At 39.1% G+C, this 26,398-nt stretch overlaps 1 protein-coding gene across 2 annotated transcripts in view; it reads right to left on the reverse strand.

The window, feature by feature from the left end:
* Window positions 1-7,235: 7,235 nt before the first annotated feature.
* sfswap (splicing factor SWAP) overlaps window positions 7,236-26,398 on the reverse strand; it is a 114,826-nt gene continuing 95,663 nt past the window's right edge. For both annotated transcript variants that reach the window (XM_067375541.1, XM_067375542.1), the window contains exons 15-18: window positions 21,567-21,713; window positions 17,392-17,556; window positions 16,116-16,188; window positions 7,236-7,949 (exon numbers count right to left, since the gene is read on the reverse strand). In XM_067375541.1, coding sequence (XP_067231642.1) covers window positions 7,884-7,949; window positions 16,116-16,188; window positions 17,392-17,556; window positions 21,567-21,713 — 451 coding nt within the window. In that variant the 3' untranslated portion in view covers window positions 7,236-7,883. The remainder of the gene's footprint in view (window positions 7,950-16,115; window positions 16,189-17,391; window positions 17,557-21,566; window positions 21,714-26,398) is intronic.

Here is a 26,398-nt window from a genome sequence, read left to right on the forward strand (position 1 = left end):
GCATCAAACCAAAGTCATTGATATAATATGAGGTCGAGGTATAAAGCATCAGAATAAAGCAGTTAAACATTTCCCAAGATTCCTGCTCTAGTCAAGCCCCTTGATCCCACAGACTATTTGACTTGCAAATATCCACTGAAACATTTCAGTCAATGGCTTTGATAAAATATTCCCTTTATTCTCCCTCGACCCCACAAACCACTGTCTTAACACCACAAAAGACAAGCTGGCTTGACTTAGCAAGTTACGGGGAGCCTTTAAGATGGCCTCAAGAAAGAAACTGAGATGGTACTAAAGGCAAAGAGACTGTTGTATCAAACCTGTTAATACTCAAGAGACATTATTAACAGCTGCAGTGCATCTCAGGTTTTCAGAAAACCCATCATAATGTAGAAAGATAGGGATGGGCATATTTATTTTTAATAATTGAACAGTCAATGAACTACATACACTTTAGCCAGCAGTGCTGAATCCTAACGAGCCACTGCACACATTAGGCCTACGGCCTACATAATACTATAAGTACTATATTACATAATCCCCCGGTTTCACAGACAAGGTTTAAGCTAGTAAATGCATGTTTGAGCTGTTTTAACTTACACTGACATGTCTTAAAATATGTCAGTGCCATTGTTTTGTCTCAAGATGCACACCAGTAATGTTTTTTTTTTTTTTTTTTTTCCTAGTGAACATTCATAAAAGCTACTTAACCCTTTCGCACGTAAGTTTCAAATATTCTGTCTTACCCCCCAGCGTGAGTTTTTTAAGGCGACCGTTATTTAGAACGTATCACTTTATGGTTTCCATGGTGACGCGTCATCGCTTATGTGACACACTGCAGCACTGTATGAATGATGATCTGCTTTCATTTAATTTTTCCTTTTTATTCAAAATATTCACAAATTTGTTAACTATAGCATGAAATATCTAATATTCCGATTGCCAAATATGTGCAAGTGGATGTGTTTTGCTGTTTAAACACCTTTATAACGATCGCGTTAGTTGAGCCATATGAGCGATGGGCGCCGCCATGTTAGTTTGCACCGCGCAGAGAATCGGATCTGTTGGATTTACAAGCCGTGAATTTATCCACTTCTCCCGAAATACATGAAAGTAAGTGTGCCAGTGAATTGGGGAAGAATAGAGTAAGCTTTTAAGTTACTTTCACAATGTATATCTGATATGAATTAAACGTGTTGTCAAGTTATAATGGAAAGGGTTGTTATTTCCGCTTCTATAGACATCATTGTGTTTTTTACAAACTCTAAATATATTGTTTAGTTAGTACTCATGTGCATTTAATGTCTGAAACCTGAAATGAACATTATTTGGTTGAAAACACTGATATGAAAAGCGCTGCGCGCGTCCGTCTCTGGTTTAGCGCCAGTTAAAGCGCGCACGCACATTTGAATTTGGCAGTTGATCACGTAATGCACTGAACGTTCTAATCACACCGGTGTGATCGTACGCTCCTGGGGCCAGCCAAGACTGATCACACCGGTGTGATCGTACGCGTCAAAGGGTTAAATGCCCTAATTGAACTAAGGCCAAATCCTGGTTTAGGCTAAGCCCTGTCTGTGAAACCACTTGTTGGAAGTTATATATTGTGCCTTACGGCATTCTACGTGGTCCAGTCGGTTTTGGTTCAAAACACCTGATACCAAAACTGATATTTCAGAAATTGTACAGCAAAATCTCGCCAAGTGGTACTCACTACAGTCATATGACGTCCAGCTCCTCTGCGTGCGAGTCTTTGCCGCGCTACATTCCGCTTATACTTTCGACTATGGCAAGCCAATTCCGCCAACGCCGAGATGACATCATTTTTGTCGCGCGCACCCAAACGAACTTGCGGACGCGTCGAGTATAGAGGGTTTGCACGTGACGTCACGTCACAGCCGACCGTTACAACTGCGTTCACGCGCGCTATAAGTGGCAGCATTGGTTTTCAGCGTGAATGCCGCGAAAAACACACCCAAAACGGAAAAGAGCTTTGTATTTGACTATACAAATATGCTTTGACACAAGACTGCCGACAGCTACAGAAAAAAGAAGCAAATGGATCGCTGCAATTCACAGAAACAACTGGACTCCAGCAGAGAAACATGGATTTGCAGTTATCATTTTGTGTCAAATTGTTGGATTTTGAGGTAAAATCATACCGTATATATTGTATTGTTATATATTATGTTGACAAATCATCAATTAAATATTTTCCATCTTATATTCTGCATAATTGTGTGTTTAAAAATAAACACTGACAAAAACTATACTATAAAACTAGCTATATATGTTTTAGGGCTGGACAATATGACGATATATATAACATTGATTTAAGTGATTGCGCGGATTCAAACCTACTGATACTGTAGTTATATAAAATATTCACAGCCAGATTTGCTTTATGCATTTCCCCTGCGTCGAAATCAGGCACATATAAATGTCAGGAAATACGACTCATATAAAGTTAGGTTTAATTATTAGGTTTATTTGACAAGTTGTAAGAAACACTTTCGAGTCCAACCTTTAGTTTAATTCATTTGTCCAGCTGAGGGAGCGCATTCTGGCGGGAAAGTGACCTCGATGCATACCCTCTATAAATCAGGCCTAAGTGATCACAAATTTGCCGTATCTGTCACACTCTCTAAACAAACAACACACATCAGTTTAACGTGGAAAAAAATAAAAGGCATAATCGGCCTTCCCTAAGAAGTCACCTCAGAACGATCGCTTGAGACTGAAAACAAGCTTATTACTCTTTAAATCAAGTATGTTAACACAAAAAGTTAATTGTAACTGAAGACAAATAAAATGTTATAGGCATGCTTTATTCACTCAACAAGTAGGCTCTGTATGTGTGTGTGTGTGTGTGTGGGGGGGGGGGGTGGAGAGAAGCAATGTATTATGACAAACAATGTAATAAAACTACATTAAAATGTAACCTTATAGTGGAAGTCGGTGATATCATCTCACAAATCTCACATCTGCAGGATAAATCTGCAGCTAGAGTGATCACATGGTATCGCCACAGGAGAGATAATGCAACCCATTTCCTGAGGCTGTGTGGGATAGAATTGATACTTGAAGGACAAGTGTGAGACTTAAGACAGTCTGCAGCACTTTAATCAGGACACCTTGAATATGATAACAAACAGTAGACACTGATGAGGACTAACAGTGGCACTGGATTAAAAGAACACTGAATACATAGGGAATGGCCGGTCATGCTAATGCATCCATTTCACTCTTTATGTGTCATACATTTTATTTGAGTTATACAAGAAGCACATTGAGAAACTGCCATATCTGCACATCACAAATTCCTCCTACTTTTGTAGGAAGGCATTTAGGGAGAGAAAACCTCTCCATTATTACCACATTTAAGTCTTTAGTTTTTAACCGTAACATGGCACCTACATCACATAAAATGATGCCTTTGAGGATTAGGTTTTTCATGCATATTCTTCTTTTCAGCTCAGAAAATATTCTCTGCACTTTCAAAAAGGCCTTTCTATTTCATAATATTCAGGATATATCACAGCTGGCTGAGATTTTTTTTCCCTTGTGGGAAATTCAGCAAAGCTGCTAAAGGAGTTCAGGCCACAACTTTGAAAAGCGCAACAACCCTCTGCTGAATAACCACATCAAGAGAATCAAACACATGCTTCTGGATTTTTTAATTTTACATACTCCATTGGGTCCAGCTTGGATTTCCAACGTGTTGCTACACAGCTCCTTTCATTTTAGCAGGGTTTCCACTGCGGTGGGAAGGGAAGGGACATAAAACTTCAGAACAAGCCATGAAACGTCATTCTCAACCCAAGTTTATTTGGATTTTGATAGTAAATGTTGCATGTATTTTGCTTGAAATGCACAAAAAAAGTGACAAATCACACCAAGATCAATTTACAAACCAACAAACCTTCTTCCTACAAGGCTGTTCTTTTCAGCATTTCATTGCCAGTGGCTGGAACAGATTGAAGTCAATAGTTTTCAAATCTCATAAAGCTAACAAATCACCTTATCGGCCTCCTCATTCAGCCCTTTGAGTGACTTTTTGGATACCACACAGCCATTTTATTTGTCATCCACAAAAACTCTGACAGCTTGAGTGGGCGAAACCTTGAATGCAGCCCTTGGGAATCAAATCAATGATGTTATGAGGTGTATTTAATTGCATATAAATCTAATATTTAATGCTATACGAGGCAATCCCGTTATTAGAGGGAATATTGCAGCCATTACAAGCATGGAATGAGTGAAGCCTTGGCCAAAAATGAGATATGTGTTTACTCGCAATGGCTGAGCAGATTGCTGGTGTGTAATGATGAACAGAGGCTCTCGGGCGAGAAAGAAAAAAGACGTCCTGGCCTGCATGGAGCCTCACGTTCGACTCATCTTCTGTCTACCGGCTCTGACAACAGGTCAATGTCGACATCAAAAACAACCCTCCAGAGATTGAGTCTTCAGTTTCAATTCAGTTAATACGGTTCCATTTTATGATTATAATTAGTTAATTGCCTATAAAGACTTGGCCTGAAAATTGCCCTGAACAACTGTGTCACACTGAAATATTGTACTCCAGCAAAGAGCGACAAACGAAATGGGAGCTCTAGCAAAGCCTTTCATTTCCAAAACTCAGTATGTAGTGATAAGAGCTAGTGAATTCGATAAAAGTGGGATAAACATAATAATGTAAAACTAGAAGGGACAACAGCCATCTGTTATTATCTCTTCATCATGGCACCTTTTAGAGGGAGGGATATATTAGGCAGCAAGTGAGCATTTTGTCCTCAAAGTTGATGTGTTCAGAGCAGGAATAATGGGCAAGCATAAGTTCAAGTTCAAGTTCAAGTTCGGTTTATTTCTAGAGCACATTTAAAAACGGCCAAAGGCCGACCAAAGTGCTGTACAACAATTAGAAGAGGATAAGGATTTGTATGAGTTTGACAAGGGACAAATTGTGATAGCTAGACGACTGGGTCAGTGCATCTCTAAAACAGAGCTGGACTGGCCCGTAGAAGGTCCTTAACCCATCAGCAGGACCGGTATCTGCTCCTTTGTGCAAGGAGGAACAGGATGATCACTGTCAGAACCCTACAAAATGACCTCCACTGGTGTGAATGTCTCTGACCAAACAATCAGAAACAGACTTCATGAGGGTGACTCAAGGGCCCGACGTCCTCTAGTGGGCCCTGTGCTCACTGCCCGGCACTGTGGAGCTCGATTAGCATTTGCCATTGAACACCAGAATTGGTAGGTACACCACTGGTGCCCTGGACTTTTCAGATGAGAGCAGGTTCACCCTGAGCACATGACATATGTGAGCTGTGGAGAATGTTATGATGCCTGTAACATCATTCAGCATGACCGGTTTTGGTGGTGGGTCAGTGATGGTCTGGGGAGGCATATCCATGGAGGGACACACAGACCTCTAAAGGTTAGACAATGGCACCCTGACTGCCATTAGGCATCAGGATGAAATCCTTGGACCCATTGTCAGACCCTACACTGGTGCAGCGGGTCCTGGGTTCCTCCTGGTGCACGACAATGCCCTGCCTCATGTGGCGAGAGTATGCAGGCAGTTCCTGGAGAATGAAGGAATTGATACCATTGAATGGCCCCCACGCTTGCCTAACATAAATCCAATAGAACACCTCAGGGACATTATGTTTCGTTCCATCCGACATCGGAAGGTTGCACCTCAAGACTGCAGGACAGCGGCTCTCTAGACCGAACGTGCCTACCCCTGTCCTGGACAGAATTTGGCTCCAACCCTGAAAAAAAAAAGCTGCCTATAGCCTTAGTAAACCTGAAGACCTTGATTAGCTTGTTCATTTGTGTTTGATTAAGGTTGGAGCTAAACTCAGCAGGACAGCGGTCCAGGATTTAAATTTTTTTTAAGCAGTATATATATATATATATATATATATTATAATTTTTTTGAGCAGTATATATATATATGGAATGTCCCCACAATTCACAAAAACAAACCTGTGTGTGTGTGTGTGTGTGTATATATATATATATATATATATATATATATATATATATATATATATATATATATATATATATATATATATATATATATATACACACACACACACACAGGTTTGTTTTTGTGAATTGTGGGGACATTCCATAGTTGTAATGGTTTTTATACTATAAGTTTTTTTCTATCACCCTACACCAACCCTACACCTATACCTACCCATCACAGGAAACTGCACATTTTTACTTTCTCACAAAAACTCATTCTATATGATTTATAAGCCTTTTGAAAAATGGGGACATGGGGTAATGTCCTCATAAGTCACCCTCTCCTTGTAATACCCATTTCATACCCATGTCATTATACAAATTTGTGTCCTGATGTCACAAAAACACACGTGCACACACACTCTGAGCAAAATAGCAAAAGTTTCAAACAACTGCATAATGAGAACTGTTACAATTCAAATTATACAAATGTACAAATGCAGGGTCTATTATTAAGTGTAGTTCAAAGCTGCCCAAACACATAGCATTACAATTATCATAATTTGTGCAATTACAGATCATTAAGCATCAATTTATAAATGAGAACATTCTTTTATATAATGCAAATCAAAAATGACTTGAGTAAATTAAGTGCCCTGATTAGACTGTGCAGTGTTAGCTGAACATACGGGACAGAGTGAACAATGAAATCCCAGATGATCAATAAAATGCACGCCAGATGGACATTTAACATTTATTCTTTGGCACAAAACATTTCCTCTGTGCCCTTTTTCCAAGAAAACACCACGTGAATCAAACTCAACATAATCTAAACATGGGAATGCGTTATGTTCTCCATGTCAAGAGAGTTTGGGAGTGTAAATATGGGTTTGGATGGGACAGACCTGCTCCAGGGATCTTTTACCAGCCCATTTCGCTCTCTCAAAAGACCAAATGAGACTTGCCGCATCGCCTCTGCGGGCTGAACCGCCATGAGATTAAAGGCTCACTTAAAATGGACCATGATTCCCACCATTCGCTCCCTCTCTCTCTCTCCGGAGAGCACCACTCATATGGACCCTTCAGCAGAACATGGGACCTAATTATCATGCAGAGTGCATGCTGGGATGCAGTACATGTGCCGACAGTCGAAAGGCCAGAGCTCGCAGGTGCAGGAAATGAAAAACAGACGGTGCAGGAGGCGAACATGACGAGATGTCGCTCGTGGAAAGTAAGGCAACCACACTCGCGTTGGATAATTCATACTTTATTGATGGTTTTACAAAGTAGCTTCAAAATTAGGCCTGTACAAACTTAGAAATGAAATACCGAAGGCCACATATTAAAAAAACAAACAAAACAAAAAACAAAAAAGCCGACGACTTCATATCGGAAAGAGCTCAGAGAAAGAGGAAAAAAGGAGATAGGTGAGAAAATAAACAGTATTATCCTTCACAGAAGGATATAACCGTGTCCCTCTGCTAGACACAATATTACAAAGGAAAAAGCTCAGTCATCAGAATGCAATTTAAATTTGTTTTTAGTTGCATCCAAGGAATTATGCCTCTAATACTTCTTTCTTGTTGTTGCCTTACAGCTAAAACACACAGCAGGACCGAGGCTCCACCATCTGCTGCTGGTTTTGTGTCTTTCTACACCTGCTTGGGTTCCAACTGCACTTTCAAAATAAAGAAGATCTCCAGGCCTAATGCTAATCTGGAGGCGAAATAAAAACATCTAACTAACTAGCAAGGTCCAAACAGGCATACATAAAGGGATAAAAGCGTCCAGCATCGTGCAGCTTGTCAGGCGAACAGCAGTCCAGTAGTTGGCCGGAGGGCTATTGCTGCCGTGCGAGATGTAGCTGGAGATTGATCCTGCCTGGATGTTGTAGGACTCTCTCAGGAGGAGTTCGGCTGAAGGCCTTTGGAGGCAGCGAGCATTGCTCGCACTTTCGCCATGAGGTCCTACAAGAAAGGAGAAAAAGTTAGTACACCATTCGTAGGGGAGAGTTTGGGAGAGAAACTAATCATAGCATAAACAGGATGAGAAAACAGAAACATGAATTCATAAGCTTGCAGACAACTTTGCGCAATTTGAAATTCAGATTGGCTTCTGGTTTTGTATGCATGAGGATCCTACGTGCTAAATATGGATGCGGGATGTCTAGTGGCGTCCTATAGAAAAAGAAGGCCATTGGCAAACTGGATTCCTGCTCTTCAAACGCCTCCTTTCTTTTCGATGTGGCTCGGGTTACCTTACCCAAGGCTGCTTGCATGCTAAGAGCCCACAGGGAGAATGTGACACCAAAGACCGCATGGCTTGGCACTTGAATAAACATTTGCTTTATGAATATGCACATCACTGGTGTCAGTGATTTCATATAAATGGAATTTGCATCAAAGAAACTCCAAACAAAACTACTTAAGGGAATATTAGAAGTTAAGCTCAATAATGTACCACAAAAACACCCCGTGTTTGAATATAGAAGTGAATGGAGCCAATTTCGGGAGGGTTTAAATGCAGTAATGTGAGGCTTATAATTTCATAAAGGCACTTACATTTATTCTTGGCAACAATCACTTGCATTCTAAGTGACTTACTGTAACCCAGATTTATCCTTTTTTTATGTTAAAGAAAATGAACAAGTAAGGAATAATTGACGACGGGCCGTGGTGGTAATGTAGCGAAGCATTATTTTCTAAGAATTCAACAGCCTGGAGTCAATTATTCCGCTTATACTAAGGTTACCACACTTCGAGACACTGTTCTGGTGTTGTATTTCAAGACATGTGTCAGGTTTTTGTCCTTAAAACACTTTTGAGTGTGGGACTAATTTCTTACGCATCTCATCCCAAGCCTCCGTTGCTAATTCCAAAACGTCATTTCAGAACTAGTAACGAAGGCTTGAGCCTTGATAACAGAATAATACAGTTATTAACACAGTTGAGAGAGAGAGAATAAGCATATGTGAATTAGCCAACCTGAGTCTGTGCGTCTCTTACATCAGCAGTGTCTCTACTAACAGCGAAACTATACGTTTATCTCATAAATCGCCAATTATTACCTTGCTAGTGAATCATGTATCTTTTAAGTTGCTAAACTATTTGACTGATTAATTCATCACAGCAGCGCTGACCAAACGTTTCTGTGCGAGACTGCTAGTGTGTGTCCGCACTATATAGTACGTGTGTACGTTTGAAAGAGAGAGAGCGTAAGAGAGTATACGCTTTCAGGACACAATAAAACGTATTTTGTGGCAAAAACCATGACAATAATTTGTCGTTTTCATCCTATTGTTTACTATATTTATTTCGGCCTGTTCTCTAACAATGACGTCTTTCTCTGCCACCAGCACACATTTACTTCAAGGTTCTTTACTTCAGCCATTATATATCAAATCAGTAAAATAATCTTTTGAAACACGTGGCTGAATTGCACGGTTGTCATAGGAGCAAGGTTTGCTCATTGACGTTTGCAGAATTAAAGGCTCCGCCGCCTTCCACCCCCTCATCCAGTCGAAGGAAAGTTATTAACCCTGAATTTCCAATAAAGCCCCTGCAGAATTAATCATTAAACAAACAAGTGGTCAAGAAAAGCACAAACAACACAGGCAAGGACCAATGTGCCTCTGGAGAGAAGGGTCTGAAGTTGTCCTTCATGGGGTGAAATCATTATGAAAGACATTTTAGGGGAGTGAAACCACAAAATTACATGGATCGCATGAAATCGTGTACAGAGGCTGATGACTGTGATCAAAGTGGAGTAAAACAGGGTCTTGGTTGGAGAATCATGCACATCACCATGCACCAGGATTGTGTGCCATTCAGAATATAATTTAGAATACATTTTCAATTACAGCTCAATTATTGAATATGAAATAAGGTGGTGAATATGATGTAAAATTTTTAATTTAAGGAAGTACAAATAAAAACCTTCAAAAAAGTTTTTTCTCTTTTCTAGAAAAGCAAAGTCTGCCAGGATCATGTTTGCTTGGAAAGGAAACCCAGTTTTGAATGTTTTTTGGGGGAAAAAAGTTATAAAAGTGAAGTTTTGAAAAACAAGGTTAATTTCACTGAAGGGCGTGTCCGTGGCGGCATGACAAAGTCTGATGTTTCGCCATGAAAGAGGAAGCTGTTGTAACTCAGGCATACTATGTCTGATCTGCCCCAAACTTCACATGAGTGATAAAAGTCCTGGCCTGAAGACATCTATATGACAATATCCATGAACCTTGTTTTTCAAAACTTCACTTTTATAACATTTGAAACATGAAATGTGTTAAGTCAAAGTTTTTAAAAAATTCTAAGAATTTTAATTCTATCTATATTTAAACAGAAAAATGGATGGATGGAATTCTTTTTTTTGACATTCCAATTCAAATTCCAACTTCCTATATTGCATGGCTAATTCAGTTCAAATTCCAACTCATGATTTAAAAGGCAGCCAATTCTTAATTTTGCCTAATGCTGATCTAAGCAAGCATGCAGGCAGTAATTGCACCCCAAAATGTGTATTGTTATAATTCGAATGCACGACAACAAAACAACTACCACTACTCGAATGCACATACATGCTAAAAGACGAAGAACCAGTGAGAATATGTCTCTCTGATCATAGTGTGTTGATCCAGTACATTAGAGTGGCAGGACTAAGCTGGGATAAAAGGCTCTCTGAGCTTCCAGCTGACCCGAGCAGATTACTGCAATGAAAGAAGGATATCTTCAGTATGATTAGAGCTCATTATGAGACCACAGCTGGCTGAAGCGTGAGGATATCTGAGAATATGGCCGCCTAACTCTACTCTTGCATGATGGAAACATAAGCGTTGTTGTTTTCTGACGCCAAACGACCAAACAAGAGCTAGTCGTAATTGCGACTAAGAACTGCTTTTTGCAGTCGGCTGGTTCCTCTGTAGCTATCTGGGTCCAGACCTCTAAGCAATTTGACAGATAAGCCACATTCATACCTACATTTTCAGAGTTCAGAGGATCGCCCCACTTCGAGTTCAAAGAGGTGGCAGTTCGATCACAGGCCCAGGCCATTTAAAAGCAATTTTGAAATCTCACACTCAATATCACTCTGAACTCACTCCAATTTTTATTTTTTTTTAAACAATGTCATAGCCAATAGCCTTATGGCCAGCACTCTGACATATGGAGCAACTGCTCGATTGCTGGCTTGAGGTCCCCATGCCCCATCTATATACTGTACAATTCAATAAAAGCATGAAAAGACTTCAACATTCTAACTCAATCTGTTAGTACAAGATGCCTTTTTCCCCAGAGTCACAGTGGGGTACTTTGGAAATGCAATGCATTTTCAGTTTCTTATCTTGCGCATAACAACAGTAATATACTCATAACCTGCCAGGGCACATTTTGCAACCCATAAACGCCTCCTGATAAAGCAATCAGTCACCTGCCACCCTTAACATGCCGCCCATGCTAATCGTTAACAAATAAGAAAAGAAGCGCCAAAATTTTAAGGATGAGGAGGACAGCACAGAGCACAAGAAAAGAAAAAGAGACTATTGCGTTCCTCAGGGAGAACCATAAACCAGTCTCCCTTGTTGTTCGGCTGACAGGCAGATAGAGGGTTCGTAAAATCCCAGGGGAGTTGTGCTAAGATTAAGAACACGCTTCCCCAGCCTTTAATGTTCCAGCGTTTCATTTACCGGTTGTAAAAAACCCTGCCAGTCTCTACCGGAGCGCCTCATGAGAGCACTTCTTCCTCTATCAATAGTCAGGATGTGCATGTCAGAGCTGGAACATTCTCCTCTGGAGAATCCGATCATAGTTGCATGTGGTAGGGCTGTGGGCAAGGGATCAAACTGAGCTGAGCTGAAACCTGCTTCCCTAACACAGGATCTACGGGTGGTCCGTGCGGCCCGGAGCTTTCGTTGCCTGGGCAAGAGGGAGCAAATGGGGACAGAGGGACTTCCTCATGCAACTGAAATGTAAGCATGCACAAGCCTGCAGAAGTTCCTGCCGGTAGTTATTTGTCAAGGTGAACCACGCTTCTATTGATTCAAGCAGCAGTTGCTGGTTTTAATAAGAGCCAACTCGTTTTTTTTGCAAGACATTGCCCCCTGGAAGTCCTGCCCCAGTTCTGAGGTGTCAGAATTGATTTGTATACCGGGAGAAAAGGGAAGTGAATTAGGTTTCCAAAAGATCTGAAACCATGTCAAGACTGTAGACTTTTTTAGAACAAAGAAGGCAAAAAGACTGACTTCTTTTTGTTGAGGATCAGATGGCTGTGAGCGAAACGTAGTGCTTTGTTTATCTTCTTATGCATTTCTGGCATCCTTTTCTCTCTGACACAGCTGACTTTTTTTAAACGCGAATAGTAGCTACCTTTCGTCTGCTCTGTATAACAATAAGCAAATGGAAGGAAAGCGAGCACGCTCTGCATTTCATTCTCACTACACAAGGCCAGAGATCATAACAGAGCTGCAAAGACTGACAGCTGCATTGAATCAGCATGCGATAGCGACAAGCTCCCTTTCTCCCATACACGTACACACACACCTACACACCCACCACCCCTGGCGACAGGGTCATGCAACCAAATCACTGTATTTTTTAGTTTCAGCACGTAAGGCTCAGCAAACACAGACCACTGAGAGCGTCTCACTCTAAATTACATATATTAAAGCCTTACTAAGCGTCTAAGGGTCTCATCAGCTCTGCTTCACAATTGCAGTCTGTTTTCCCCTTAGGCGCTGAATTAAACAGAGGGGTAGCAAAAGTTTTGTGTTTTTTTTATTTTTTTTAGCGTATTACAGTGTTTGCAAGGAAGCAATGTATTGATATTTCTCAGGCAGTCTGGATAGAGGTTTATTCTAAACCCTCAACGCTACAAATTAATTCAGCCCAAAACTACTTAACGTACAAATTTGCAATCAAACTTTTAGTCAAAAATATCAGTCCAAGAGGGCATTCACAGAATGTGTTCTTGCATTAAAATGCAAGATGCTGCGCCAAGGAATGGAAAAGAATGTAGGGTGTTGAGCAGTGATGGGAATAATAGCGTTATAAATAAACGGTGTTACCTGCAAAGTTTTTTCTCTGTTGTGTGATTTGGGGTGGGACACATGCTAACTGATGACGATTGGTGCATTGGTGCATGTGACGAGCAGGGCGGGCGAGAGCCGTGAGGGAACGGCGCGAGGCCGGTGACGCAAGTGATAACGAGCATCGCCTGCGGGGCGCACCGGCCTTGAGTCCCTCACGGAGGAGCTCCGGGAACATAAAAGGAGGAGTGACGACAATGAAGGACGAGAGAGGACCAGGCCTGGATATTGTTTTATGTTTTATTATGTCCGCGAGGGTCTGCCGGCATTACTTTCGTTTTGTTCTTTGGTATTAAAGTTTGTTGAATGTTCGCCGGTTCCCGCCTCGTTCTTCCCATATTTCCGAACTGTGTTACATTGGTGCCGAAACCCGGGAGGAAGGAGGGACATGCTTTCGGAGAGCCCTCGCTGCTGAGGGGGATCGCGGTGCTGCTGAGTTCGGGTAGCGCAGGAGTGAAGACCGCGAGAGGTGGTGCTGGAGCATAGTGAACGGTGGGACGGAGACCTGGATGCCTTGCTCCTGGGACGAGGTGGGGTGTCTGCTGTCCTGGAGGGAGTGGAGGAGTGCCGTCATCTGCCGTGGACCGGAGCCTGCTACCGTCCGCCATGAAGGGGAGGAGCAGGGGATGGCAGACTCGCTGCCGGCTGCCCTCAAGCGGAGGAGCCATCCCCGGCCGCCAGGAGGTGGTCGAGGATCGGGTCGTCCACCGAGCGTCCAGTGCCATCGCATGGCACCGCGAAGAAGAGCCTTTTGGCAGGCTGAGGACCGAGCGGCAGTGTGTCTGGGAACCATGCGAGAGCTGTGAGGGAACGGCGCGAGGCCGTTGACGCAAGTGATAACGAGCATCACCCATCACCTGTGGGGCGCACTGGCCTCGAGTCCCTCACGGAGGAGCTCCGGGAGCATAAAAGGAGGAAGGACGACATTGAAGGACGAGAGAGGACCAGGCCTGGATATTGTTTTATGTTTTATTATGTTTATGTTTCATTACTTTCGTTTTGTTCTTTGTTTATTTTGGTATTAAAGTTTGTTGAATGTTTGCATTCGGAAATAGTACAGGTTAGTCATATAAAAATATAATTTTAAACTGATAATAATGTTTGATGCTCCATGTGTGTGGGTGTGTGTGTCAGAGCATGCGAGCGGAGCGCGAGCTCAAACCAGAATACCCTTTGTGACATGTTGGATTGAAAATATGTGAAATAAGTTTTTTCTAGTAGACTAGTAGTTGTTCATTTAAGCCATTAGTTGACTAATCACATTTATATTAATTTGATTTCTTAAATACTGGAGAAAATAAACCATAATAATGAGCATTTACATAATATAGGCTATATAGCACTCAAGTGCACGCATAAAGCTTGCCATAAAGAACCGGCAAAAGTAACATTTTAATTTTAAATTAATAAACTATTGTTTTCTGAATCCATGTTGGCTGAAAAGATGAAGCTGACATTACATCATCTCTGTGGATGCAGTTAGAGAGTGAAAATGCACATTTCATTAGGATTACATAATCAGAGAGTAGCCTACTTCTTTTCGTTTCGAATTTTTTTGCTTAAAAGTAGACATAAACAGAAGTACAGTACTGTGCAAAAGTCTTAGGCACGCAAGTATTTTCACCCCCCAAAAAAGGTTTTAAGCCAGTTATTTATATCTTTTGCTGTAGTGTGTCAATAGGAAATATCCGTTCACATTTCCAAACATTCATTTTGCCATTAATTGTAATAATCCAGTAAGATTTTTGAATACACAAGGAGTCTGACAATAGCCGGTGCTCCACACAGTGATCAGAGCTCACCATCATTGAATACGTCTGTGATTACATAAAGAAACAGATGAAACTGAGACAAACTAAATCCAGGAGAACTGTGGCCGTGTCTCTAAGATGCTTGAAGAAACCTACCTGCAAAGATACAGTACTGTGAAGAGTTTTAGGCACTTGTGTAAAAATGCTGTAAAGTGAGGATGTTTTTAAAAAATACTGTTATAAATAGATATTATTTATCAATTAACTTATATTAACTAAATCAAAACAATATTTTGTGTGACCACCCTTTGCATTTAAAACAGCTCTTGTCCAGGTACACTTGGGCATCATTTTTCAGGTAGCTTTGGAGGCAGGTTTCTTAAAATCTCTTGGAGACACGGCCACAGTTCTTCTGGATTTGGTTTGTCTCAGTTTCATCTGTTTCTTCATGTAATCACAGACGGATTTGATGACGGTGAGATCTGATCTCCATGTGGAGCACCGGCTGTTATCAAGTCTTATTGTGTATTCAAAAATCTTACTGGATTATTACAATTAAAGGCAAAATTAATGTTTGGAAATGTGAATGTATATTTCCTATTGACACACTACAGCAAAATATATAAATAACTGGCTTAAAACCCTTTTTGGGGGGTGAAAATACTAAGACTTTTGCACAGTACTGTAGCTCCGGCTACAATGTTCTTCCGGAATAGCATGCAGTTGCCGCTAGAGCGGCAAAGTTACAGACTGCAGCTTTAAGAAAGTAGAATTGATTTGAAATTCATATAACTAACTTTTCACTAAAAAAAGGCAAGTTTTATAGTCACATGTTGACACGATAAAAAAATGTAGAAAAAAAGGGTCAAAATTCCTTGAAGTCTGAAAATGTATGTGCTTCAATAACATATTTAATATTATATAAATTATGATTCTATAACACAACTCATATAATATTAAATTGCTGATGAAAAAGCAACATGACACACAATGGTCAATTTTGACCGTCCAGAAAAAAAACAAAAAAATTGTTCCTGTTTTTTGGTCAAAAAGTAGTCTTGATAAATCTCTAATGTCTTATATTATAAAAAGGAAAGAGTAAATAAATAAATTATAAATAAAATTGATGTCTTAATGAATATCTTTATTTGATGGTATTTCTCTGTAAATATTTATATGAAATTGTGAATTTGAATGGCATATCATGTAATTAATTCAATTACATATTTTAATCAATTCAAAGCCATAGTAGTTCACACAAAAGCATTGTCGTTATATGAAAGTTTATCATTTATTAAATGACTTACCTGAGTGATTTTGGTTTGCACTGAAGAGACAATAGTGGAGGACACTTGCTTGTCTTTCTCCTGAGAGCCATCCCTGTTTAACAAACAAAAGTAAAGCTTTATTATACAGCACCTTTTAAAAAGTGTTTACAAAGGGCTTTACAGAAGAGAAATACATTCTCAGAAAAGAAAAGAACAGAATTCCATAGCTTGGGACCAAAATGACTAAAGGCCAAACTCAATTTTTAGAAGTGTTTTTAAAAACAACCAACAAGTTAAGACTAAATGCAAAGCGATCTTGCTGGAGCATATTTATACAACAAATTAGAAAGATATATTAGGGTAGTACCATAAAGACATTTAAAAACTAGTAAGAGGATCTTGAATTCAACTCTGATTGTTGGAGCAATGCGATTTCTCATTTTAGAGCAAGGTAGCACTCATGCAGCTGTATTCTGAATTCTTTTTTAAGAGTTTAATAGAGCTCTTTGGTAATCCAGCAACAACGCTATTGCAAAAGTCAGAAAGAAAAAGACAGTGTGACAGTGACAGACAAACAGAGGTCTGCCAATTGGCCAGGTTGTGTGAAAAAAAGCCCAATACAGTATTCATGACGAGTGGCGAGTATGTAACCACCACAGACATCACAGACTGAAACTGAGCAACCAGAAGAAAGTCATGAAATATTCACCCAATGCCGGAAGAGACACAACAACTGCACAAATGAAACAAAGTTTAGAGAGAGACGCACACTGGGAGGCAAAAGCAGCAGCAGCAGCAAAAAACAACTGAAGGCCGAGGGATTTTAAAGCAACTTTTTGATGAAACTTGAGAAGTTGAGAGAAAAAGGTCAGTCCCTGTATCCAATAACCCTGTGTAGTGTGTTCTCTCAGGTTTTTGAATCAAAACCTATTCATAATTTAGAAAATGGCGTTTCTTGTACAATTCATACATATTTTTCTGTCAAGACATTTAATTAAAATGATTAAAATGTCATAATGGTTGATTTTGAGTGTCTGAAACTTTCACACTTCAACAATTATTCAAGATGTCAAATCATACCTAAAACCATAATATCTGCCAAAATCAAAAAAATTACAGCGTAGGCTGTCTTTGTGTCTCGCACGCAGTGCTCCTGGCAAAGCCTAAATTAATATTGCAACAAAGTGGGAAAAATATGCTTGACATCTACGATTCTGACTGAACCAGACGGAGCTTCAGAGGGTGGGCGACTCTCTTGCGAGGTTCATGCTGACTGATTGTTCACAAAAAAGGACTAGACCGAGATGCCCTTTACCTGGACCTCCCCAAGCTGGAGGCGGGGCTTGTGGCAGGGGAGGGGCTTGCAGAGACTCTGGCCACAGCTCCGCTTCTGTCAGGGGATGCTGAGGGGGAACAGGAAGAACCCTTAAAATGGTGTGATGCCTTTGAACTCTTCCTTTTCTTCTTTTCATGAGGCGATCTGAAAAAGAGAATTTTTATAAGTAATAGATCAGCCCAAAACATGCACATTCAAACTTGATGCATTATGTTTGGTTACACCACTGTGTTTGAAATTTACTGCTTTGCTTTATTTCTCATACAAAGTTATTGCATGGCTTCAGAAGATTTGGAATATTGCACACAAGATATATGGACTAATTTTATGGTGCTTTTTTCTCCCCTTTCATGTTCCACAGAAGACAGAAAGTCATTTGGGTTGAGAACAACAATAAATAAATAAATAAATAATTGTCACTTTTCATGGACTATTCCTTTAAGTTCAAATGATAGAGCTAAAAAAAAGCTTTCTTTCTTATGGCTCTGGGGACAGTGCAGTGAAGTGAGAGTCACTGTGTGACAGGAGGTAAAACTGTGGCACAATGTGAATGCCTTTACACATCCACACGTCCCTTTACCAAGAAGACCCCTGAATCCAGCACCACATCAGTGACGGGACTCAAATAGGCCATCCGCACATACATAACAGTCACAGTGTGTGCTCTCTCCAGAGAGAAAGCACACACAGACCATATCAAGGGGCCTTTATCTCCAAGGCTGTCCTTTATGAATATTTTATGTGAATACCTTGAGTACTTTGGTGGGAAAAATACATTTTTAAAAGAGCACTAAACTTCATTTAATGGGCATAGTGACCTCTAATTACCTGTGGCACTGTAGCAAAATGACAAGACCTGTTTGGGGAGTGGATCAAGGCAGTCCTGAGAGACGCAATGAGGTTAAAAATGTGCTCCTGCAGACGTGCCAAGAATTCCACAACAGGCATACAGTATTACAACTAATTGAATCAATATAGGAAAATGGGTTTAAGTTAATCTAAAAAAGACAGAAACGCATAATAGCTTTCACTTACTGTACCTGATGGGCAAGGTTAAGGTTACCTATCGGTTTATTGTACAGGGGAGCAGTTTGGAATTCAACAGGGACTTCTAGAAGTATTTTTTAACATTAATTTTCTCCAGAAAGTTTAAAAATGTTTTTAAGTCATAAATAAAGCCTTTCAGCTCTGCGATGAATCAACTAATTATAAACATTTTATAAATATTAATTTCAAATAAATGCTGTTCTATTTAACTTTCTATTCATCAAATTCATCTTTCTATTCATCAAATGCAAAAAATTGTACACAACTGTTTTCAACATTGGTAATAATAATGAGAAATGTTTCTTGAGCAGCAGATCAGCATATTAGAATGATTTCTGAAGGATCATGTGACACTGAAGACTAGAGTAATGATGCTGAAAATTCAGCTTTGCCATCACAGGAATAAATTACATTTTGGAATATATTAAAATAAAAAAAAATGTTATTTTAAATTGTAATAATATTTCACATTATTACTATATTTTTTTTTGTATTTTTAATTAAATAAATGCAGCCTTGATGAGCATAAAAGACTTCTTTTAAAAACAGTAAAATCGTAATGATCCCGGCAATATACATAGGATTATGATATTTTTAAACTTGTGAATCTCTCTTCCGAATCGCGAGTAGTTCTTTACAAGGAATTAGACTATAAATGCATTTCTTTTTTTGCAGTTAAAATCAGAGTCACTTATGATTTCTACAAAAGCCTAAACCACTGCTTAACCTTAGAGCTTGTGGCTGGTCTGACTTGAAAAATTTACATGTTCTGTTAACAATATATGATCCTATGGAGAAAAATTATATTTTACTTCCATACCCCAGCTGTTATGTTATATTTCCAAGACAACAGCTGCTGCTGAGTCAAAGGCAGGCACTCAAACGTCCTCTACTTGTATGTACAGTAAGCGAGGTTTTGCATCTGAGATGCCTCTATCATCACTCTAACAAAGCAAATCTCACTGAAACCCTGCAAGTGGTCTAACCATCTATCTCTCATCCTCAATTCCTCTCTCAGTTCAAACCAGAAAGGGTCGAGGGTGTAATGAAAGATGCTGAGCATTTTTATCCCTTTGAAGGGGATGTAAAAAGCTTGTTCTTGCTTTTTGAAACCTCCACGGCAGCAGAATATGAAGAAACGTCTCAGTTAAGCTGTAAGAGTACTGGAGAGTGTGGGCCGCCCAGATAAAGACCAGTGACATAAAAGCTGGGTGAGATCTGAGAAGTCGCCATGACTGTCTCTTTCTGTGGTACTTTTGCATCTTATGGGTGTCAGTAAGAAAATAATGGTAAAGTATAGGAAATGAGAGATAGGGAAGGGTGATGACAGCAGTGTCATGAAGTGGAGTCTCACAAGAATCTTCAATAGAAGGATTACAGCAAATGAAAAGATCATGCTTGGTGCAGACTCTGGGGAAACACCAGGAAAGCACTTTTTACCCAGTGTGAACAGTGGCACGAATGCTGACAATCAGCCAAACTTCTTGTAATGATATACAGCTAGAGGGTTTAAAATGAGGTCTCATCACAGCTGCCGTTAACACAAACACATGTTCTTCCTGCTGTCATTATATTTTGTATTCACAGCAATGAGCCAGTGTAAATAGAGAAAATATTTAATATAATAATAATAAAATAGAAAAACTGCCAAACTGGAGTTGGTAGGATTTTGTTATGTTTTTCTTATTTATTTTATCAAAATATATGGTAAAAACAGGAACATTGTGAAATATTATTACAGTTTAAAATAATTGTTTTCTATTTTAATATATTTTAAAATGAAATTTATTCCTGTAATGGCAAAGCTGAATTTTCAGCATCAATACTCCAGTCTTCAGTGTAACATGATCCTTCAGAAATTATTTTAATATGCTGATTTGGTGCTCAAGAAACATTTTTTTATTATTATTCATGTTGAAAACAGCTGTGCTGATTAATATTTTTGTGGAAACCATGATTTAGGGCCCTATTTTAACGATCTAAACACAAAGTGTAAAGCACACGGCGCAGGTGCACTCAGGGCGTGTCCAAATCCACTTTTGCTATTTTAACGATGGAAAAACGGTCCGTGCGTTGGGGCGCATTTTTTAAATGGGTTGTCCCTATTCTCTTAATGAGTAATGGGCGTAACGTTCAATAAACCAATCAGAGTGTCATCTCCCATTCCCTTTAAGAGCGAGATGCGCTCGCGCCATGGCTGAACGCTTTTCAAGCGAAGAAACCGATCTGCTCGTGCGCAAAGTTAAAGCGGGCTTGCAAATGCAGGCTTTCAATTATCTTCGCGTGATGAGTCAGTTAATATATATGTGTGTGTATTGGCACGATTGTTCAATTAATCAGCCAGTTTCGTTCATCATTATAAGTAGTAATAGGCTGAATTGAAAATAGGTAGCCTAATTCTAATACACGCAATTACTATTCATCATTACATTTTTATATTTATGTAGCCTACACAATAATATTCTTTTACACTGTAATCCTTTTGTTTTTAATACTGTATTTGGCATATTTGTGTGATGTGCATCCCTTTGTGTAATAAGCAAAGTCAACGTGCACTGTGGACGCGCCCAGAGGCGCAATTTCTACCAACGCGCTCTAACAAAAAAATATTGCACCATTGACTTTAGACTAGGTTTAAGTTGGTCTATTTTCAGCTCCTTAAAATAGCAATGCGCTGGCAATGCGCCTGAACACGCCCCTTTTTTAGACCAGCACTCCCATGGGCGCACTAACTGGCGCAAATGCATTTACTAATATAAGGACGTGGCGCTGAATGGGAAAACGCGAACGGCACCGGACGCAAACTAGCAAACACATTTGGGCTGCGCCTTGCGTCACATTGCGCCGGGTGTATTATAGGGCCCATAATGTTTTCAGCATTCTTTGATGAATAGAAAGTTCAAAAGAACAGCGTTTATTTGAACAGAAATCTTTTGTTACAATACAAGTCTTTACTGTCACTTTTGATGAATTTAAAGCATCTTTAAAGAATAAAAGCATTATTTTACTTTTTTTACTTTTACAGAGCAGGTAAAAAAAATACAAAAAACAGTGGTCCAAAAAAATTGTCATTTTGAGCTCTGATATGTCCTAAGTGCCAGACCCACCTTGATCTAGAGCGCTTCCTGCCCAGTGCTGGGTTGCTGCCAAGGCGGTAGGTGCTTGGACCATAGCTTTCCTTCTCCCTCTCGTCACGCTTTCTCTCCAAAGAGCGAGCTCGTCGGTCTCTGCGGCCGGGTGAACGAGACTGAGACCTGAGAAAGGAGGAGAGATAGGAAGGAAGGAAAGAAAGAAAGAAAGAAAGAAAGAAAGAAAGAAAGAAAGAAAGAAAGAAAGAAAGAAAGAAAGAAAGAAAGAAAGAAAGAAAGAAAGAAAGAAAGAAAGAAAGAAAGAAAGAAAGAAAGAAAGAAAAGACACAAAAAACATGGTCAAGTTAGAACTGACTTCTGCTCAAGACATCAACCCACAGGTTAGACTCATCAATGCTGTTAAGTGACAGTTAATAATGGTTCTCCATCGTCTCTTCAAACCCTTTTTGGGAGACGGAGAGAGTTCTAAAAAAAGAAGTAACTGAGAGGTTGAGCTCCTGAACCATGTACCAAGGTTATTATTGTAAATAGAAACTATTACAATGAGTAAAATATCAGTAAAAAATTAAATTAAATTAAATAATGCAAAATTTTGTGTGGATGACATTAAGACCAGGCAAAACAACAACTAAAAAAAAGATAGTATCTGACATAAATCACTGAAATAGCTGTTGTGAGAAATCACAGTCATAGACTTACACTAGATGTACACAGAAGTAATCACTGTAAACACTGCAAGACACTGAAGAAATGCTGTGGACCTTGAAAATTTGAGCAAATCAGTGAGCATTGTTCTCCAGTGCAAACTGCCTGAGACTGATCTCAAATGGCAAGTCATAAATGCCAAGAGTGACAGCAGTTACAATTTATAGCTTACAATGAAGACACAATTGGCACATTTATAGTAGATTTCACTCATAGCAAGTACTGCATTAAGGCCTGGGTATACTTCATTTTCTGCGTCTGCAGTCCGCACAGCTTTCAAAGCATACTAAGCTGCGAATGGACGAGTTCGACACATGCGCAGTACATTTGCTTTTCTATACTCTACAAGACATCAGAGGGCAGCACTGAGTTGTGTCATTTACAGGACATTCACTAGGAAAGATAGAAGACAGTAGGAGGATAGAAAAATCACTAGATAAAACACTATTCCTCATCTAGGATCGTGTAGAGTGCTTTGAAGCTGCACTGAAACTGCAATTTGGACCTTCCACCCAGTGTACCCCACTAAAGTCCACTATATGGAGAAAAATCCTGGAATGTTTTCCTCAAAAACCTTAATTTCTTTTAGGCTGAAGAAAGAAAGACATGAACATCTTGGATGGCATGGGGGTGAGTAAATTATCAGGAAATTTTCAACTAATCCATAGCGGAACATGGACAGCTGAAGTATATTTTGGGCTTTATACTGGGGTGCTGTGAAATAAGATATATAAATAAAAACTAGCGATTAAAAAAATGAATTTTAATTTACTGCAGAACACAATCACATTATACATTTAATGTTCAATAACTATACAAAATGAGCCACACTGAACCTTGGAAAACCCAATCTAATGTTGATGAACACATTCCTGTAACAAAACGGATGGGCCATTATTAACAGGTGTGCGTGGGTTGAAATGTAATCATACATGTATATACCCACTCAGAAGGATAATGTGAATTGAAATAAATACCTTGTATGCACACACTCTAAGAACGTACTGAAAAGTAGGAAAGCAATAAAAATGCGGGGGTCAGGAACAAAGAGAGAGAAAAAAAATATATTTATACAGACAGGAAGAACCAAAAACAGACATTAAATCTAATCATTAATAATCTGCTGCAGGGGTGTCAGACATTATTTGATGAAAATGAAACTATTTTTTTTCCCCATAATACATTTGAATCCATTTATTATAATTGTGTCCAGGGCGAATTTCAGTTTTCTTTTCTTTTTCCGCTACACTGGACAGACATACTCATTAAGGATAAATGTTAGCCTGGTCTCTGGTGTTGATGTACCAGCTGGAGACAAGAGATGTCAGGTGTCAGGAGGCAGCAAATAAAAATGAGTGAGTAGCTTAAATACTGACACTGTTATTATTAGCGCTAACAAAAATTAGAGGCATGACACTGGCCATGTTTGATGTCAGAAAACACACGCTTTCTAATTACTTCTGGCCCTAGTATTACTAATTCAAAGTCCATGTTCGGTGTCAGAGTTACAACTGAGAAATAGGCTAGTTATTAATGAAAGCTGTAATAAAAAAACAGACACAATAGGCTCAGGTTTGTGCTAATGTTCGTATTAAACCACTTATTAATGCTACATGTATAAAGCTATCCAAATAAGTAGTTTTATGGTTTCTTTGTAGTATTATAATTATTGTTGGAATAAAAGCTAGATACATCACTAAATATGGTAAACTGATGCATAATCATTGCTGTAGTCACTATTAAAAAGATAAAATGGTGATGAAAAAAAAAAAAAAAATAGCCATTTTACTGTAAATTTTACTGTAGTTTTGCTGGCATCCAGAAGAGATTTATGAACAAACAATCTAGTTAATACTACTTTTCCCTTGCCTTGATTTGCATATGATGAAATAAAAGTAATTAAAACTAATCAGGTTTTAGGCTTTGGTTATGTGTTAAATGCTGATAAATTGACTATTTTATACTAACATTCTATACTATTCTGCCCAATATTATAATATGACTATCCAATATTTATATACACATATATTCAAATAATTCAGCAAAGATGCATTAAATTGATCAAAAGTGACAGTAAATAATGTTTCTATTTCAATCTTACTGACCCCAAACTTTTGAACAGATGTGTATATCTATTTTTTATCCATCCCTATAATGGTTAAATATATGCAAAAAAAGAACAATCACAATCTGCGAATATTACAATGATGCCGTCACTATCGGTTATATTTAAAAAATATTTTACCAATGCAATTCAAAAAGGTGATTTTCAAAAACAAAATTTGAATCAAGTCTGTACATTAAAGGGTTAGTTCACCCAAAAATGAAAATAATGTCATTTATTACACACCCTCGTGTCGTTCCAAACCTGTAAGAACTTCGTTCATCTTCGAAACACAAATTAAGATATTTTTGACAAAATCCGATTGCTCAGTAAGGCCTCCATTACCAGGAAGCAATTAACACTTTCATATGACCAGAAAGCTACTAAAGACGTATTTAAAACAGTTCATGTGACTACAGTGGTTCAACCTTAATGTTATAAAGCGATGAGAATCCTTTTTTTGCGTCAAAAAACAAAACAAAATAACGACTTTATTCAACAATATCTAGTGATGGGCGATTTCAAAACACTGCTTCATGAAGCTTTGAAGCTTTACGAATCTTTTGTTTCGAATCAGTGGTTCGGAGCTCGCATCAAACTGCCAACTGTGATTTCAGTAAACGAGGCTTCGTTATGTCATAAGTGTTTTGAAATTTCAATGGCTCACCACTGGGGACGTGATTTTGGCAGTTTGATATGCGCTCCGAACCACTGATTGGAAACGAAAGATTAATAAAGCTTCAAAGCTTCATGAAGCAGTGTTTTGAAATCGCACATCACTAGATATTGTTGAAAAAAAGTTTTGTTTTTTTGGCGCACAAAAAAGTATTCTCATCCCTTCATAACATTCAGGTTGAACCACTGTAGTCACATGAACTGTTTTAAATATGTCTTTAGTAGCTTTCTGGGCATCTGAAAGTTAATTATCTTGCTGGCAATGCAGGCCCTTACTGAGCCATCGAATTACTGAACAAAGGTCTTACTGAACGAAGGTCTTATGGGTTTGGAACGACATGATGGTGAGTAATTAATGACAGAATTTTCATTTTTGGGTGAACTAACCTTTTAATGATTAAAGGGCTTTCGAAAAAAAAAAAAAAAAAATCAATCTAGACATAAAAACACTCTTTAAAAACATGCTTCATCGTCTTTGAAAACTTGACATGCACTTTAGCTCTCTACCTCAATTTTCTCATGCCTACATGACACAAATAGTTTATTAATTCTTCTCAAGCTCAAAATAAGCTTGCAAATAATGGAAATTGCGGGTAAAGTGTATAAAAGGTGACAGCTGAACACATTTAATACTCATTTCCTTTGCTGAAGTGGCGATGCTCAAACAAACTTGACCAGGACTCAGTCCAAACACAAGCTGACCTGCTGTAAAACAAACACTCGTGGTTTAAAGACCCTCCAACACTCAACAGCAATCAGGGAACAAGGTAAAAACCACAAGGTAACGTGTCTGGCTTGAGAAACGTATATTTCCAGGCCTGCTAATGACATGGTTGTGGAGAGAGATAACAGATATGGTGAGTGTGGACAAAGGTGTAGTGCAACTACAGACACTTTCACCATCTCAGGTCATCTGAAGACTAAAAGGGTAAAACTAGAAGGCCATGATGGAGCCATACCCAATGAGAAATTAACTTGGATGTAGGACGATCTGGATTAGAAGATGGGATTGTCATCTTAATGCAGACGCTGCAGTCTGCGCAGCGGTGCAGATCCTATGAAGTAAGCGGATGAACTGCAGTTCAATAACAGAGGAATAAGAAAACCACCAGGGATAGGAAGATTTCTCATACAGCTCTTAGCTGGAGAACATGGCAAAAGCCAAGGCGATATCTACAGAGACCCACAGGGGCTCAGCTAAACTAGATTAGTAGTCTAAGAAGAGCTTCTGCCCAAAACTCATCTCAATCTCTCTCTTGCACAGACACAAGATTTATCCCACGAATATATATATATATATATATATATATATATATATATATATATATATATATATACACACAGAGAGAGAGAGGGGGGGGCATTC

The sequence above is a fragment of the Chanodichthys erythropterus genome, chromosome 22 (assembly GCF_024489055.1).
Source record: "Chanodichthys erythropterus isolate Z2021 chromosome 22, ASM2448905v1, whole genome shotgun sequence".
In the NCBI taxonomy this organism is placed as follows: Eukaryota; Metazoa; Chordata; class Actinopteri; order Cypriniformes; family Xenocyprididae; genus Chanodichthys; species Chanodichthys erythropterus.